Source organism: Scleropages formosus, chromosome 16 (genome assembly GCF_900964775.1).
Source record: "Scleropages formosus chromosome 16, fSclFor1.1, whole genome shotgun sequence".
Taxonomy (NCBI): domain Eukaryota; kingdom Metazoa; phylum Chordata; class Actinopteri; order Osteoglossiformes; family Osteoglossidae; genus Scleropages; species Scleropages formosus.
Window position 1 is genome coordinate 15057162 of NC_041821.1, and position 18384 is coordinate 15075545.

The 18384-nt window shown below is 41.4% G+C and overlaps 1 protein-coding gene and 1 long non-coding RNA gene across 2 annotated transcripts; both read left to right on the plus strand.

The window, feature by feature from the left end:
• Positions 1-5986: 5986 nt before the first annotated feature.
• LOC108927821 (uncharacterized) lies at positions 5987-13154 on the plus strand. The gene is made up of 5 exons (XR_001965624.2): positions 5987-6149; positions 7736-7837; positions 8230-8254; positions 8391-8485; positions 12432-13154. It is a non-coding gene; the product is annotated as an uncharacterized LOC108927821 (long non-coding RNA).
• Positions 13155-14625: 1471 nt separating this feature from the next.
• LOC108927817 (histone H2A.Z) lies at positions 14626-16308 on the plus strand. The gene is made up of 5 exons (XM_018741374.2): positions 14626-14701; positions 14929-15006; positions 15197-15310; positions 15446-15575; positions 15976-16308. Exons 1-5 carry the CDS (start codon positions 14699-14701, stop codon positions 16035-16037), a joined length of 387 nt encoding a protein of 128 aa, XP_018596890.1. The 5' UTR covers positions 14626-14698; the 3' UTR covers positions 16038-16308.
• The last annotated feature ends 2076 nt before the right edge of the window (positions 16309-18384 follow it).

Sequence of the window (18384 nt, forward strand, 5' to 3'; positions counted from 1 at the left end):
AATTATGGTGCCCATTAAATCCAGCATCCTTTCCAGCCAGCTACACCCAACCCCATTCCAGGGTCCTGTCCTCAGCCATGTGAACATCACTATAGTTGCCAAGCTCCAAGGCACTACATCTTGAACAATTAGTTTATTGTTCACTTTAGTTTACTTTAGCAAAGGCAACCCCACCCCTAGTCCATTCTTCCCTTGCCAAATTTGGAACAATGCCTGAAATATGTAATAGCTCTTGTAACCTTTAAATAGCCAGGCACTGATGAAGTAAGATTGTATTGTATTTGATGCTGTTTGTCCTCTACTTGGTTGCTGTAATAATTTGAAAAAACAAAAAAAAAAAAAAAATAAGGAAAAAGTATGACAGTGTGTAAGCTCCCAGCTGTGTTTATAACTTCTGTGAAGCTTGTGTTAGGTTTTCCACAGTACGTTCCTGATGTAAGACAAAGAAAGAGTCTGCTGATGGGCTGGGACTTCCGCTGACTATTCAAGAAGACTTTCCATGGGCCCAGGTGGAACCTCTGTTATTTCTTGAAGGAGGAGGTCACAGACCAGGCAGCATTGTGTCTCAGCTTGAGAAACAGCCTCATGTCATCTGGACCGGCACCATTGTGGCATGCTCTGCTAGGAGCATTGCTTCTCGCTGGCATCGTCTCCATCACTTTGGGCTCCCTGCTGCTGCTGAGGCCAGGTACAGTGCGCTTCTCTTCTGTTCGGGTTTTCCGTCTAAATAGAGTGCTGCTTGAAAGTATGTGAACCCCTTGTGTCCCATAGTTTTACCGCAAAGTCATTATTTAATGAGGAGCCGCTTTTCTCATCTGACATAACAGGTGCGTAATGACCGATTCCATGTGTTGCTTTAGAGGGAACCGTGTGTGTGTGTGTGTGTGTGTGTGTGTGTGTGTGTGTGTGTGTGTGTGTGTGTGGTGGAAAAATGAGTGAACCCCAAGTTTCACTGGTTAAACCAAGTAGGGAAGTAGAATCAGGTGTGTGAGTCATAATCACTTATTCACTTCATAAGTTTAAGATTTAGATTGTAGAAGAATAACGACCATCCTTACAGGGTTCACATACTTTTGATCAGGACTGAATAAATGCAACTGCGACTCCAGTTAACAATGGAAGAATGTTCAATTAGAAAACACAATAATTGTTTCGACTGGTATCATTTTACTTCTATTTTAAAAAGGCTTTATAATTGTCACGTTAGTTAAAAAAATATGAAATAATGCATATTTACAAAGAGTTGTGATCATGTATGTTAATACAAATAACTATTTTTGGATAAAAAAGGTCAGAATGTAGTCCTGGTGATAGCTGTTATACTTACATTTTTACTGTTTTCGCCGAGGAGTATCATAAAGTGCTTGTGAATTTTAGTCTGAAGCACAGGATAGCATTCTGCTCTTTTGTTTTCTGTGGTGCAGCTCTTCCGTGTGCCATTTACTATTACATTAACTTTGTCCGAACACTTTCTTTGCTAATAGTGTCTTATTTTTCCCACATTAGCAATGTATTTTTCCATTGCTTCACAAAAAAGAGTTTGAAGAAGACTTACTGTGAGGTTAGGATGTTTTTTTGGACATTTTTAATCGTATTTGCACTCTTCCAACATTTTCACACAGCTCAAATGGACGCTTGAAACACATTTAGTGATATGGTGGCTCATCGGCCTCAGAGTCTCAGAGCTGTGGGTTCGAATCCAGCCTCAGCTCTGTCTGCGTGGGGCTGGCGGATCTGGTCGCGGCTCTGTTGTGGGCACTTTAGTTCCATCTGGTTTCCAAAGACACACTCTTACAGTGACTTAATGAATGTGTCTCAGTAAACGAGGGCCCTGCAATGGACATGAATCCATACCACGGTATTGCCCTTATGCTTTTTGCTTTCCACATCAGGCTCCTGCTCAGATCAAATAAGTGGTGTGTTTGCTTGGTTTCCCAGAATATGTGTTGTGCACCATTGCAGCAGAAGCCTGTGTTAATTAGTATTAATAAAGTCTAACAAAACAGTAAAATTAAAAAAGTGGACATTTATTTTGTTTGTTACTGGATTATGTCAGCCAAGGACTTTGAAGATTTAATTTATTGTGAAGAACTGTTGTCCTGTCCTACATTCCCTCTGGTACAGAAAATCTGAGCACTCAATCAACTGCATGTCCGAGAACAATGACTGAAGAACAAATCTTTCACAAAAAACCTGTGCATCACGTCTGGAGCCAAGAGGAAAACAATGAGCTTTCGACCTCAGGCACACTTGCAACGAATTACTGCAGCTTTAATCAAAAAGTCTTAGTGTTTGCATCTTTTTCCCTACAGAATTATTTAAAGGTGGAGCCAGAGGAGGAAAAGGGGGTAAGGTAACATTTCCTCGGTTGATTCGGTCTCCTAAAAAGCTTAATGCTGCAAAAGGGAACAACTAAATGTAAAGATTTTTTCTAATATTGATTGTTAAACAGTTTCAGGCTTCCTTTAGTCGAATGCAAAAATATAAGAAAAATTGAAACACAATCATAATTTTCTTAGTAATAAGTCGGACACAGGAGCTAGATCTATCATTTTAACATTTCTACATTTAACAAGGGTCTTAAAACTCACACCTTCCAGACTCACTTCTCCCATGATCTCTTAAGTGTACGATAAACGTATAAATGTTCAGGATCAATAGTTTTGTGAGTATAACTCTTGAATGATGGATAATCCTTTATGCAGCTACTCGTGTGATGTGTACTGATTCATATGGTGGAATGTGACAAATTAACTGTACTCTAGAATATCAACATGTCTACATCCAAGTGTCTTTCTGTTGATGCAATGCATTCGTATTTTTTCTGTGAGATGTGCGTCGCTTTGGAGAAAAGCGTCTGCTAAATGAATAAATGTAATAGTTTGTTGTCCTCGTGTCTATTTTAACGCCATAATTGTTTAGGGAACACCTAATAAAACCTGTTTTGTGTGCCTGCTGCAGGAGACCTGCGTGAGACTCTCCAGGAGCTCCAGAATGCTCTGGAGAAGCTGCAAGACATCTTAAGCAACTGCAGTAAGAGCATCCTTAGAGCACCAGTTCACAGTGTTTTCAAGCTGTTGGTTCTTCTCGGTTGCATGAATCCATTTCTTGAGACAGTCTACAGTTTCTAAACAGCATAAGGTTCTTTGTCAAATATTTGCCATATTTGTCAAATTCTCCTTGTATTTTCATATCCACGTGACCAATGCATGTGACTCCAAGTCTTTGCCTTTGTAGTTTTGCTCCTTGAACACACATGGTGTAGCACACGAGTCTCTATTTTCCTACTTTTCTGCCTAGATGCATCAAGAGAAGCAGCATCAAACAAGCAGTCATCATCTGAAGCCAATGAAATTAGTAAGAAACCTTTTTCTTTTCCACACTATATCAGGATTTAAAGTGGAAACTGATTGTATGAGGATTGTATGAGTCACGGGTTTGTTTATATTGGGAGGACTGGACAAGGGAATAGGCAAGAATCATAGCTGGGGACAGGCAAAGGTCATTCGAGGCACAGACGTTGTTCTTTTGGATGGACGGGAATCGAGGTTGATCAGACGAAGCAGGAGATCAGGAACCGAGAAGACAGGGAACAGGGGATGAAGGGCAAAGGACAGGAAAGGACTGTGAGGAGGTAAATGGGTTTCGCTGGTTGTCACAGAAGAAGCAGTGGACTCGATGAGATTCCACAACGTTGTGCATCAGTGCAGCTTCCTTTATCCCTGGTCGCTCTGATGCACAGCAGGTGCAGTTGTTTGCCTTGATGATGTGGGCGTGACACCAATGACTTCCTTTCAGTGGTTCAATGTTGTAGCATGTTAATGACCGTTTCCTCTCTAGATACAGCATCAGTCAAATCATCGCCCACCAGGCCTTCAACTTCACCTCCAAGCATTAAATTTAATTTTATATTTTTTCATTTAGCAGGCTTTTTTTCCAGAGCAATGTAAATCTCATAGAAAATACAATGTGTGCATTACATCAGCAGAAAGAGACTAAGATGCAAACGCATGATTCTAAATACAATTAGTTACTTTCCACCTTGCGAATCAATGTACATCACATGAGTAGCTGCTTAAAACTTTATCCTGATATCAACAATTCCTAATCACATTCATAATTTAAAAAAAAACACTTATATTACAGTACACTAGTAGCTGCATGAAGGTTTATCCATTGCTCAACAGTTATGATCTCAAACTTATAGAGCATGAACATTTACACCTTACATTAATTTAAGAGATCGTGGGAGAAGTGAGTCCAGAAGAGGTGAGTTTAAAGACCTTTTTTAAAATGTAGACAGAAATTCAGCAGTTCTGAGTGAGAGGGGGAGGTCGTTCCACCACATCGAAGCCAGAACCGAAAACATCTGTGCTTTTGCTTTTGGACTTTTTGTGTGTGGGACCACCAAGTGGGCAGAGGAAGAGGATTGCAGCAGTCTGGTTGGGGTGGATGATCAGATCTTGTAGATATCTGGGAGCAGCTCCATTAATGCTTTTGTAGGCCATAACGAGAGTCTTTAATTTTATCCGGGTAGCTATAGGAAGCCAATATAGAGAGACAAGGAGGGGAGATACTGTGCGTCAGAACGCTTCGGAGAGTCAAACACAACTCTGGCAGCAAGGACAGATCCTGTTGATGTTATGCAGGGTGTATCTGCAGGTCAGGATTGTGGCTTTGATGGGCTGAGAGAAGATAGACTTGAGTCAATCATCACTCCCACACTCTTATCCAAGGAGGTAGGAAAAATCAGTGAGTTGTCCAGTTTTATAGAGAGTTCACAACAGGGAGACAGGCTACCTGGGAGGTGAAGGATCTCTGTTTTGGACAGGTTGAGTTGTAAGTGGTGATCAGGCATCCAAGTCTTGATGTCTGATAGGCAGGCAGTGATGCATGTGAGGAAATGTCTGATGCTCCAGATGGAAATGAGAGGAAGAGCTGATTATCATCAGCATAGCGGTGGTAGTTGATTCCATGAGAGGTGATGGGAAGGCCGAGGGAAGAGGTATAGATTGAGAAGAGTAGGGGGCCCGGTACTGAGCCCTGTGGGACACCATTTGAGAGAGGCTGAGGAGATGAATGGGAGTTGTGCGAGACAACTTGATAGGATCTGTCTGATAAGTAGGACTCAAACTATTTTAGTGCTATTCCTCTGATGCCAAGCTGACCAAGACAGGAGAGTATGTGGTACGTGAATATACTGTATATATTTTGTATTACAATCTAAAATACTAAATTCTGAGGTTTGAGATCCAGAGCCATTATGGAGCAGCATAAATAGCTGAGATTTTTTTTTATTTCCTGTACAGGCACGTCAGTAGAAACAACAACTGCTAAGCAGACAACAACAGCTACTGAAACTAGTATGTAACCTGCTATCATTATACAGGATTTTTTAGGATTGTATTGTGTTTGAAATATTTTAATATCTTTCCTGATTGACACATTTCATTTGTGACCAGAATATCTTATCTCTGATTGCGTACAACTTTAAACTGGTACCAGAACCTTGGACCTTCAAGGGGAGTTTTGCAAAGGTTGCTCTCGTGGTCTGGCATCCTGAGCATCCAAAATATATTGGCCTTGTGATTTTCTTTTTATTGTTTTATTTTGTCATAAGTTAAGGTTAATAACTATTTCTTCCCATCAGCATCAGTGAAACCATCCAGCAGATTCGCCGTTTCAACTTCTAGTAAGTGAAATATCTTTTTCCTGTTAGTCCAAAATATCAAGTAACTTAGTTCTTCAGATGAATAATGTATTCTGTATCATACTGATGAGCTGACTGCTGCGTTCACTGTCAAATTTTTGCTTTTATAGTTCTGAGATTCAGAGCCAGTGTTGAGCTGCATTAACACACACACATTTGTGGAACCGCTTGTCCCATACAGGGTCGCGGGGAACCGGAGCCTACCCGGCAACACAGGGCGTAAGGCCGAAGGGGGAGGGGACACACCCAGGACGGGACGCCAGTCCGCCACAAGGCACTCGAACCCCAGACCCACTGGAGAGCAGGACCCGGTCCAACCCACTGCGCCACCACACCCCCTTAGCTGCATTAACAGATAGGACTAGTTTTTTAACTTCAAGTACAGACATATCATCAGAACCAACGTTCGCAAAAGACTCGACAACAAATACTGAAACTAGTACGTAACCTTTCTTTCTTGTACAAAAAAATCATTTGGGATTATAGTGTATATAAACAAGGAAAAAACTTCTTTCCCAGCTAATGTATCTCACACACACACACTTTCAGAACCGCTTGGCCCATACGGGGTCACAGGGAACCGGAGCCTACCCGGTAACACAGGGCGGAAGGCCGGAGGGGGAGGGGACACACCCAGGACGGGACGCCAGTCCGTCGCAAGGCACCCCCAGCGGGACTCGAACCCCAGACCCACCGGTGAACAAGACTGTGGTCCAACCCACTGCGCCACCGCACTCCCCCTAATGCATCTCATTTTCAGAAATGCTAATTCACATTTTGGATCAGAGACACTAATCTCATGATTCTCTGTTCATTGTTTTACTTTGTAGCCAGTCAATGTCAATGACTATTTATTCTCTAGATGCAAGGAAACCATCCAACAGATCCCCAGTTTCAAGTCCTAGTGAGCACATATTGATACTTTTTCTTTTTAGTCTATCTGTTTATGTAATTTTTCAAATGATTTTCAAATGTTTTTCTGAACATGTGCCACATGCCCTCCTGACCATCATATCCAGTGTCAGACATTGGGTTTTAAAGTTCTGTTTCACAACCATTGTGAAGCTGCATAAACTTTTATTTAATGTATTCATTCATTTTCATTAACACTTTGTCCTAATGCAGGGTCAGTGTGATCCAGAGTCTATCCTGGAAGCACAGGGCACAGGGGCAGACTCACACACACATTCATTCATACACTCGCATACTACAGGCAGAGTCAACAAGTCACCTCAAAAAAGTAATTTTGGATTGTGGGGAAACCAGAGCATCTACAGGAAACCAAGATGAACACAGGGAGAACATGCAAAGTCCATACAGGCTGAGCTGCACCTGACCATGTTTTCAAACCTACGGCCCAGGAGTAGTGAGGCACAACGCTACCTGCTGCACCACTGTGCCACAGCTGACACCAATTTTCGTTGCTTCTTATCTAGAGTCAAAACTCATCGTGAAGTTGCTCATCAAAGCAAAGATTTCAGCTAAATAAAGGTCAACAATAAATTCCAGTAGGAACCCAACAGCAGCTGAAAAACCTAATGAATATTTTCTTTTACAAAATAAAATTTCCTTGCAATCACAGCTTTCCTTGTCTGAATCCTGCTGCACTTCCAAGGTACTTATCCAGAATGCTCCAGTGAAAATACCCTGCTGTTTCAATGACAAAAAAACGGATGGTCCCTGAAAATCACGGATATTGAAAGTCACCATGAGCAAAGGCATTAGCTTAAAAAAGAACAAAAGTCCTTGTTGGTTAATTTAATCGACTTCCTCTATAAATGCGTAAAGAAAATAAAACAACAAAAGTTAAACAAATTTGCCCCAAACTCTTAGCTACAGCCCCATATATATTTTCTCGTGTCAACTGCACCAAAAAGCACTGGTACACTCTACTTTCCGTGTTATAGACTTGCTGAACTGCATTAACGCTTACTTTTGAGTATTGTGTTTACGAAATGCTGTAAATCTGTGCTCTATTTTGTCTTTAATATGTAATATATGTGCTTGCTTTTGTGCTTTACATAGATCAGAAAATACTGCTGATCGCTCCATTCGTCCTGGTTGTGCTGGTGGCTGCAATAATCTTCATATTCAGGAAGAAATGTATAAAGGTTTACAAAGACACTGGTAAGTACTGCTACATGTTTTTGAAAGCCTGGATTCTCTCACTCTTCTTGTGGTTAAACTTGCTGATTTTGTTTGGCTTTCACGTGTACCTGATCATTTCTTCTTTTATCCTACTTGGCCTTTATACTTGTTTTGCCACAGGTTGTCAGTCAGCAATTATTCCCAGTTTAACTCGACAAAAACATGACTGAGCAAGCACACCTCCGATATATAACACAATAAAATGTCTGTTTCATTACTTTTGGGATGGACTTCACCTGGCACAGGGGTTTCAAATGCAATTACAATAAGGTCTAGTGATTATCCGGTTACTGAGTTTTAAACACCTAAGCTGAAGTATCACTGTTCTTTGTACTCATTCAGCTCATTCTGCTTTTACTTCTCTTTAACAGTCTTACCTGAGAATGGAGTGGAGAAGTAAGTCTACTTTTTGTATTATCTACATTTTTTAAGTTCACTGGATACAGTGATGGGCGGCTGGCGGTCATTGCTCAGTGCTGACATCCTACCACTATTACTCACCATGATCTCACTACTTTTTTGTTTTATAAAGTAGGGTATATGGTAAAAATGGTGACATCGTTCTTCTGGGCGTGACACCATGTGGTCCTGAAGGGAGAGACAACTTCTACTGCTACATTCCAGATGGTAAACAATCCATATCCTCCCTGCTTCTCTAATTTCTCAGGTGAAATGTCAAATAACTGCTTAAAACTGTTAGTAGGATCCTTTCTCCCTTACCCCTCTTCCTACTATTACTGACTATGGATCAAAAAGTCATTAAGCGTAAATAATTTTTAAAATGATGTGTTGGATCTGGGGGGACACTGTGGTGCGGAAGGTTTGGCCGGGTCCTGCTCTCTGGTGGGCCTGGGGTTCAAGTCCCTCTTGGGGTGTCTTGCAATGGACTGGCATCCCGTCTTGGGTGTGTCTCCTCCCCGTCCAGCCCCATGCCCTGTGTTGCCGGGTTAGGCTCCGGTTCGCTGTGACTCCACTCAGGACAAGTGGCTTCAGTCAGTGTGTGTTGTATAATTCATGTGCTAGATCTTACTTTAACAAATGGAGCCTAATGTCAGTTCACTAAAGTTTAACAAGGTAAGAACAACACAAGCCACATCAGACGAAGTAGGACTTTCATTGTGTTCTGTGGGATGCAAATGAAGATCTTAAGAGGAAGTTTGATTCTATATTTGCATGCATGTGTTTAAAGTCAGGGTGGGATGATTAAATTTAAGCAAGGTGTTTCCTGAAACAGGTATGCTTACCCTAGAAACAACAATATGTAAATAAAAATAGACTTCCTTTAAAAGCATAAAAAATAGAAATACTTTGTATTTTCCCTAATAAATGTCAGTAGCTAAATTTGGATACATATAGAATACCCTAAGTTAAGAGTAAACGATTTGCTCCCTGTTAGATTACTTTTATATGCTGTTTTTATTAAAAATGATTTTAAAATTATTTAAAATCTTTGCACAACATGATCCAGTTTGGTTTTTTCAGCGCACAGCAGAATCATGTGTTCATTTACATTTATTCATTAATCAGATGCTTTTCTTCCAAGTAATGTACAACTCAGGGAGCAAAAGTGCAGCAGCAACAGAGATATTGATATTTTGTTGGTACACGTTACTGTGCTTAAGTGGCTTTCTGTAAAAGTGACAATCAGACAGCAGATACTTACATAGTCATGGTAAATGGCTCTACAGAAATGTATGAAGAGTGGTTTTGAGGCCCTACTTGATTTATCGGAGGGATTCAGCGATTCAGCAGTTCTGACACGGAGAGGTGGCTGTTCTACATTTGGGCCAAAGCTGAGAGTTAGAAGGCTGTCAGTTTTGGACCTCTCATAGTTGGGACTACCAACTACTCTTTTTCCTGGTTAAAGTCTTTCCAGTTTTATTGGCTGTAATCAGAGTCTTGAACTTGATATGGGCAGCTACAGGAAGCCTCTGGAGAAGAGGAAGCGACGCCCATGAGAACATTTTTGCAGGTCAAACCCAATTCATTTTATGGAATTTTGGATCAGCTGTTGACACTATTATTGGGAACAAGAGGACCAGAGATCAGAGATGTGGTACCCTAAGAGAGATATCCCAAAAGCCAGGACAAGTAGCTGGGTACACTGTGGCGTGAGATAAGGGCAGTTTCTATGAAGGTGGCAGAGGATGTTCAGGTCATGGCTTTAGTGTATTAAGAGAAGCATAGATGAGTCAACTGTTAATTTTTACTCCCAACCTCTTGGCTGACTGAATTAGAGAAGTATGCTGTTTACACTGATAAGGGTGACAGCCCTGGATGCCCATGTGGAGAGTAGCAACAAACTGTAAAACATTTGCTGGATCACTGCCCCACATACACATCCACACCAGTGGATTTGACGAACATCGACAATACACATGTTAAACTTTGGCTACATGAAGCCAGTTTTACATCTTAAAGCTTGCCCTATGTTGCATCTGTTTTTGATCATACGATAAATAAAATAAATAAATAAAATTGTTAGGGCATTTCCAACAGGTTGATAGACCAGCAGGTCAGGTTTCAGTTATATAAAGACTGAGCTGGAGATGGTGACTGTACATGGAGACGTCAGAGAGATATGCTGCAATACATTTGTGCTAGCTGTGGAAAAGGAGAGAAAAAGCAGTGAATTGTCTGCATAGCAGTGAGACAAGTATTATCAGAATTATTTCTGTGGTTTTTAAATGTCTATTATTATTATTATTATTATTATTATTATTATTATTATTAGTATTTTGCGATTTTATTGCATGTGCATTGCAACAATTGGTAGGAACCAGAAAATAACTTATAACTTTTATAATAACTTTTCCCAGTTACACAAAACTGGGAAAAAAGGTTGGCTGGGAATGATAAATTAACACTGAGCCAAAAGAAAAAATATTCAGTGTTGTATTCGAGGGGGTGCGGTGGCGCGGTGGCGCAGTGGGCTGGACCACAGTCCTGCTCTCCGGTGGGTCCGGGGTTCGAGTCCCGCTTGGGGTGCCTTGCGACGGACTGGCGTCCTGTCCTGGGTGTGTCCCCTCCGGCCTTACGCCCTGTGTTGCCGGGTAGGCTCCGGTTCCCCCGTGACCCCGTATGGGACAAGCGGTTCTGAAGGTGTGTGTGTGTTGTATTCGAGATTAAGCAAAAAAAGGTGTTACTGTATGTAAAAAGGGGTAAAGCAGGCAGCTGGCACACTGGTAGCAATGCAAAGTATTACTAAATTCTGAAGAAGGTTTTTGAATAGTGACATAAATGGTTAAAAACTTTACAAACATATAAAAATGAGGAACAGGAATCAAGTGGATAAAACTATCCAGTTGTACTATAAAATTAGGAATATGCAGTCACGGTATTCATAAGTTACATTCAACATTAAATTGCCCAAATGCCATTAATTAATATTAATTATCATATCACTCTACAACTCACTTCTAAAACTAAATGTTTAATTGCTCTCCAGTAGCAGTTATTCAAAAACTGGAATACACACACTGTCTGAAACCGCTTGTCCCAAGGGGGGGTCGTGACGAATTGGAGCCTAACCCGGCAACACAGGGCACAAGACTGGAGGGGGAGAGGACACACCCAGTCCGTTTGTTAACACCCCTATGTTAAGCATGGTGGTAGTAGCATCATGCCATGGGGTCCTTTTTCACCAGGAGGGAGTGGGAAGCATGTCGCCATGAAGGACAAAACTGAGGGAATACAGTATGTGCAAACCATGCAGGAGAACACATTTCAATTGGCAAGAGATTTGTGTTTAGACTAAAGACTCTTTTTTGCAGGATTATAGTACTAAGCAAGGAATGACTTAAAAACAAGATGATATTCTGGAATGGCCCAATTTGATGTGTGGAATGAAAAGAGAATTAATGTCCTCTAACAATCTTCATCCTACTCAGTAAAACTGGACTAAATCTTAATGGAGCAATGGGCAAAAATTCCAAACCCAAACGTACAAATAAAAATTTAGACTGTAATTTATAACAAAGATCTACCTCATTGTATTAAAGGTATTCTTTATTTAAGGGGGTGCGGTGGCGCAGTGGGTTGGACCGCAGTCTTCCTCTCCGGTGGGTCTGGGGTTCGAGTCCCGCTTGGGGTGCCTTGTGATGGACTGGCGTCCCGTCCTGGGTGTGTCCCCTTCCCCCTCCGGCCTTACGCCCTGTGTTGCCGGGTAGGCTCCGGTTCCCCGTGACCCCGTAAGGGATAAGCGGTTCTGAAAATGTGTGTGTGTGTGTGTGTGTGTGTGTGTGTGTGTGTGTGTATTCTTTATTTATTTGTCACTGTCAGTTTTTGGTTGCTAAGGAGATTAACACCTATTTTGAAAACTAGGAAAATAACTGTAAAAATGAAATAGCGTGGCATAGTTATCAGTCAGGACACATGTTTCCCTCTGTTGGAATATAGTGTAATTACATAGAAACAACAATATTCCAAATACTACACAATGCAGTTCTCATTTAATCCAAAACAAGCTTCTACAGATTAATGTTCTCTAATGTTATTAAAAAATGTAATATTTGTTGTTATTGTTGTGTTCTTTGTTTACATAATGGTTCTAAAGCAGCTTTTTTATTCACAGAAACTGCAGCTTGTAAGGGGTTGTCATCCTGTTCAACGAACTAAAATGATGACCACTTGTAAACTGGAACATTTACACACTTGAATATTTTAACTGTACAAGAAAAATGTTCAGAATTTTGTTTTTGTTTCTCTGGCAAAGATGTTGTAAATAGATATAAATATCCATGGCAAAATCTCAAATGTGCTATTAAATGTAAAAGGCAATAGGGTAAAATTTAAGAGATTTTCCAGTGTCTCACACAGTAGGCGTGTGGAGCCACCTTAATTCAGCTCACTACCACAGTGTTTACAGCTCCTGCCTGTTATCCGTCACTGTCAGTGATCAACAGCAAAGTGAAGAAAGTGTGAGATCAACATGATCAGCCGGAGAACCTTTCTAGCGATACGAAATTAGGGATGAAATAAGTTGCATTTACTTTGTTTTTTATCAGTATTGCTATTTCTGCATGTACTGCAAAAAAAGTTTTATGAAAGTAATACTTGTCATATTATACAATTTTTTTTTCACATTTATGGAATATTTATCTGACGTGTTTTCCCTGTTCAAACACCTTGTGACTTTAGTCTTCCTGTAGAGGTCAAACACAGATGCTCCAAGATCTTTTTCTATTACATTATACAGTTAAGTTTATATTTTCTTATTTCCATAAGAATCAAAGAACCCAGATTTGTTTCTCACTCCTCCTGCAGTACCCTAGAGCAAGGTACTAACCATGAATTACCCAGCTATACAAATGGGTAAATCATTGCAAGTGGCTTAACACTGTAACTTGCTCTCAAGAAAAGTGTCAGCTAAATGAAACAATAGTAGTAATAATATTGAATCTACTATTTCAGTTTTGAAATTAGATTTATCTTCATTGGTGATTGTGGTTGGCTGAGATTGTCAGTGTAATAGCAAGCATATAGTTCATTTTGTTATGTAAAATATTTGTTGGCATTTGCCCTAAAATGACACAAGCATCTGGAGCAAGCTGTTGCACAGAATAAAATGCCCTTTGTATAAATGAACTGACTGTGTGACATGTGATGTGTTGTATACTGATAATAAGCCTCTGTATTGTGAACACAATGTTTGAGCATTTTCATGAAGATCATTTTACAGCAATAATTGATTCATTCATTCATTGACTGATTCATAGATTGACTCATTGTGATACACTAGAGCAGTAAGAAGGCAATTGAGAGACATTTCAGAACCGCTTGTCCCATACGGGGTCACAGGGAACCGGAGCCTACCCGGCAACACAGGGCATAAGGCCGGAGGGGGAGGGGACACACCCAGGACAGGACGCCAGTCCGTCGCAAGGCACCCCAAGCGGGACTCGAACCCCAGACCCACCGGACAGCAGGACCGTGGTCCAACCCACTGCGCCACCGCACCCCCTACTCAATTGAGAGACATGCCAAATAAAAATATATATTTAAAGTATAATGTTACAGATGTGTTAGCATCATATATATAGATGCACTATACACACACACACACACACACATTTTCAGAACCGCTTGTCCCATACGGGGGAACCGGAGCCTACCCGGCAACACAAGGCGTAAGGCCAGAGGGGGAGGGGACACACCCAGGACGGGACGCCAGTCCGTCGCAAGGCACCCCTAAGCGGGACTCGAACCCCAGACCCACCGGAGAGCAGGACTGTGGTCCAACCCACTGCGCCACTGCGCCCCCCCTAGATGCACTATATGTATCTTTAATAATAATTAAAGCAATTAGACTTTAACATAAATGCTAGATTACAGGAAGTTTTAATGGAATCGTAATGATTGGTGTGCCTTGATTATTTGTGTGTTTTAATACCCGGTAAATTCACTAACTCGCATTGGGTTTAAACATTCTAGACTGTTCTACCTATGCAACAAATATCCCATCCTAATATGTCTAGATGTATTTATAGTTTTTATAATTCAAGTCTACAGGCTCTCCACAAATTTTTACATAAGAGCTTAAATGGAAAAGGCTATCGGTTTTAATAAAAATTATTTCGTCACTCATTTATATTGACGTATAAAACTACGTTTCCCAACTATTCCCGTAAAGCCGCGAAGTACCATTGATTTCTGATTGGTTAGCAACCTTATCGCATTTAATCATTGGCTGATTTCGGAGGTCCCGGATGTAAGATGTCCTTTGCATATATAAGAGCGTGAAGGCGGGACGCATAGTTCAAAAATAGGGTTTAGTCAGTGGTGGTAGTAGTAGTAGTAGTAGTCTAGTTCTTTTGCAGCCGCCAAGGATATAGCGAAACAATGGTAAGATTGGTATTGATCTAACTTTAAAATATAAGTATGCGAACTGGTTGAACTGCAGTACTACATCTTTGAGAAAAGGGTAGTTACAGAGTGGTCCACGACGTCTTTTCCCTGGTTCCTGTTTTTAATCAATGCTAGTGATACTGGCGGCTAGTCTGCAAGCTTCGAGCTTCGCTTAACTTAAGCAGCCGCCGGTCAGTGTAACTAAAACGCGTTCGCTGTCTTAGGCTGGCGGTAAGGCGGGGAAAGACTCCGGGAAGACGAAGACAAAGGCCGTTTCGCGCTCACAGAGAGCGGGGTTGCAGGTGGGTGGTCCAATAGGTAGCGTTTGGCTCGAGCTTAGTTAACCCGCTCCGCGTGTACTGGCGTTGTTTCGCTCGGCAACCCGAGTACCGCGGATGTTTTGTGTACGGGCGTGTGTGACTTGACTGTTTTTTTTCTGACGGGGAGTCAGTTACCGCGAATGTCAATCAAGTGTGCGCTCACGACCCGCAGTTCCCGGTTGGCCGCATTCACCGGCACCTCAAGTCCAGGACGACGAGCCACGGCCGCGTTGGCGCCACTGCGGCCGTGTACAGCGCTGCTATCCTGGAGTACCTCACTGCGGAGGTACTGCAGGGCCGGAAACGGGGCCCTGGGTTATAATCTTCTGGAACAATCGTGGATCGATAAGATATATTACGGCGCTCGGTGGGTGTCGCATGTGTCGTGATGACCTGCTGCCGCCGTGTGGTTTGTCTTTAGGTTTTGGAGTTGGCAGGAAATGCATCTAAGGATCTCAAGGTGAAGCGCATCACTCCGCGACACTTACAGTTGGCCATCAGGGGCGACGAGGAGCTGGACTCCCTCATCAAGGCCACCATTGCCGGTGGTGGTGAGTGCTGCTTTCACCTGCTCTGTGTGTGTCGGAGAGCCTTACCTTGGTAATGGCAAGGGTTACTTGGGTGTGAAATGCTGTCTTCAGACCAGTCTAACTGAACAATTTAAACCTTGCTTAATTGTTGCCTGTTACTCAAGTCTAATCTGGGAGGGCTTTGGGTCACTGCTTCATTCAACTAACCAGTTTCTCTCATTCTTGGTGTAAGAGTTGGGTAACATGTTGGATGTTTTCCAACATTGATTCGAGCAGTTAGTGAGATGCAATTGTTCATCTGCACTGAACTTGTGCTCAAAGGTGTGTAAAGTATAACTGAAATACAGGTAATGTATTCACCACTGTTTACCATGGTGGGTAACTTTTTTTTTTTCTTTTATATATTTCCTGCTTTAAACAGGTGTTATTCCCCACATCCACAAGTCTCTGATTGGGAAGAAAGGACAGCAGAAGACTGTGTAAAGTGCTGTTTTGACTGCATCCATTTCAGGATGGCTGTGGTTTTGTAAGCATTTTTGAAGATTGACTTGACAAGAGGCTATGGAGATGAGCTTGGCACCTACTCATTTCTGGGGTATTTTAAACAAAAATGGCTTCAGAGAAGCTTGGTTTTACTTTTGCCTTGTTTGGGTATAGCAGTTGTGTGTATGCTTCTGATCTTTGGGTTAGGAAGTAAGTGTTAAATCCCTCTGGTTTGGTTGAAACTGTATCCTGGAATAAAATGTCAAACTATGTGGGTTTCTGAAGTTTTCCCTGCAGCTGAAGGGATGGCTAACATGCATTGGCCTTATTTCCCTGTTCAGTTGTAAATTACAAGGTAACTGCAACAGCTTTATGAACACTGAAGGCAACTGCAGTGGAACATTTAATGCATCCTTGTTTACCCACTTCTATGGGTTACACATTTAACATGAGGCAAAATAGTTTTAGCATCCAAGTGTTTAATCTAGATATGTAATGAGAAGTTAAATGGCTGAATTAGACTCTTCAATCAACTGCTCTAACTTTTTTGCACCACCTAGTAATCACAAGTGAGATGTGTTCACTTATTCAGAATATAATACAGTATACCATAATGAGAACTACATAGGTGGTCAACCTTGGCTAAAACCAATTTGGTGACAACTTGAGTTGCAAAAGCTGGTACTACCTGTATATGGGTGAAGTTAATGGTAGATTCTGTTTTGAATGTTGCTCTGGGTGCAACTGCTGTGTAGTCAAATGTAACAGCTCAGTAATGTTCCACTTGTTTTGATAACCCCCACACATGGCACGTTTGTCCCTGTGTTTGCCCACCGTGTTGCTGGGACCTAATGAGTTGCCAGACTTACAGCTTTTTTTTGGACACCTTTTGTAATTACAGGGTGATGCCAGTAGGTGGTGTCCATTCAGCTCTTGTGCAGGTTTTTCCTAATTGCTAGAGATGTAGGAGTGTTGCACTCTTTTCCAGGGAAAACTTCAGTGGTAATGTACTATGGGAAAGTGCTTGGATGAATTTCTGCATGCGTTTAAAATAAACTAATAAGCTGTTTACAATACAATGCAGACTTAAGAGCTAGCATTGGTTCAGATCTTGTGCATCACTGTATTCCTATGAAACACTGATGCTATGAAATCATGTGCAAAGCTAGTTGAGTGGATATTTACATGGCTGGTACGTGCTGTTTCTATGGTATCTAGCTTATTGTTGCATTTGAATTTTTACTCATTCAACTTGAGCAACTTAAATCAAGCATTTTACATGAGAGCAGTTTGACTTGTACCAATAACCTTCAGGGTTTTTCCTTGAATGCTGTTGCTTTCCTCTTGTGGTTACATGGCAGTTTTTATTGGAAACACCCCAGAAATTTTCAGCAATTACTCCTGTAAGGCATTTTCTTTTTAAATAGTAGAATGTGGTCTCCCAGAGCACTGTAGGTCTGTACAGATTGTGATTTCTTGGTGCTGCTGTACCATAATTGTAAGACTGGATATCCCATTACTTCAGGTGCATCTCTTTATTACAGAAGACATACTACTTGTGTCTAGAACCTCATTACCACAAAAGTAGGATGTGGGCACTACTTTCCCTCCCTTTTCTTTCTATGGTTATATTTATTAAACGGCTGCTTTTGTCCAAAGCAACCCTGTGTATGCACTAAAATATGGGCTAATTTTGTGTGCAGCCATGCTTCACAGGGAAGTGGTAGTTTTTGTGTTCTATGTGACCCCTATAACAGAGATGCCAGAAGACCTATAATCAAAACACTACATTTAAAAGTTTATGTACACAAATAACCGATCTACCTACCTGGATGTGCACACATCATAGGTGCGGTACTAGGTTATTGCCTTGGTGAACACTTCAGGGTGTCAGGGCTAAGATATTGCCAAAAAGGTTCTTTGAGTTGACTTTGTTTTTGGACAGTGTCTCTTACTCCTTGGACATCCACTTTAATGGAGTCTAACCTTTGCTGTCCAGTGACTCTTTAAGATGCATAATGTTCTCAAAGTAGCACTTAGTATTGCTTCCTGGGTTTAAGCTGATTAGACAGGTGACAGAAGGTATTTTGTTCCAAATCATGAGGCTTTCTTGGGAAGGTTTCAGGGAATAAAACAGCAAAGCATCTGTAATAGGACTTGGAGCCCAGGGCTGCCTGTGTTGTTCCAGTGGCTGGGGCTGTTTGCTTCTCTGCACTTAACTGAAGTCACAAAAAGCACCAAGTTATTTGCACCCACATGAAACTTTTACACAAAGCTCCTCCAAGGATGCAGCCGTTCAGGTTCCTGTAACTACTAGGATCACAGTTATCCAGAAAGCATTAAAACA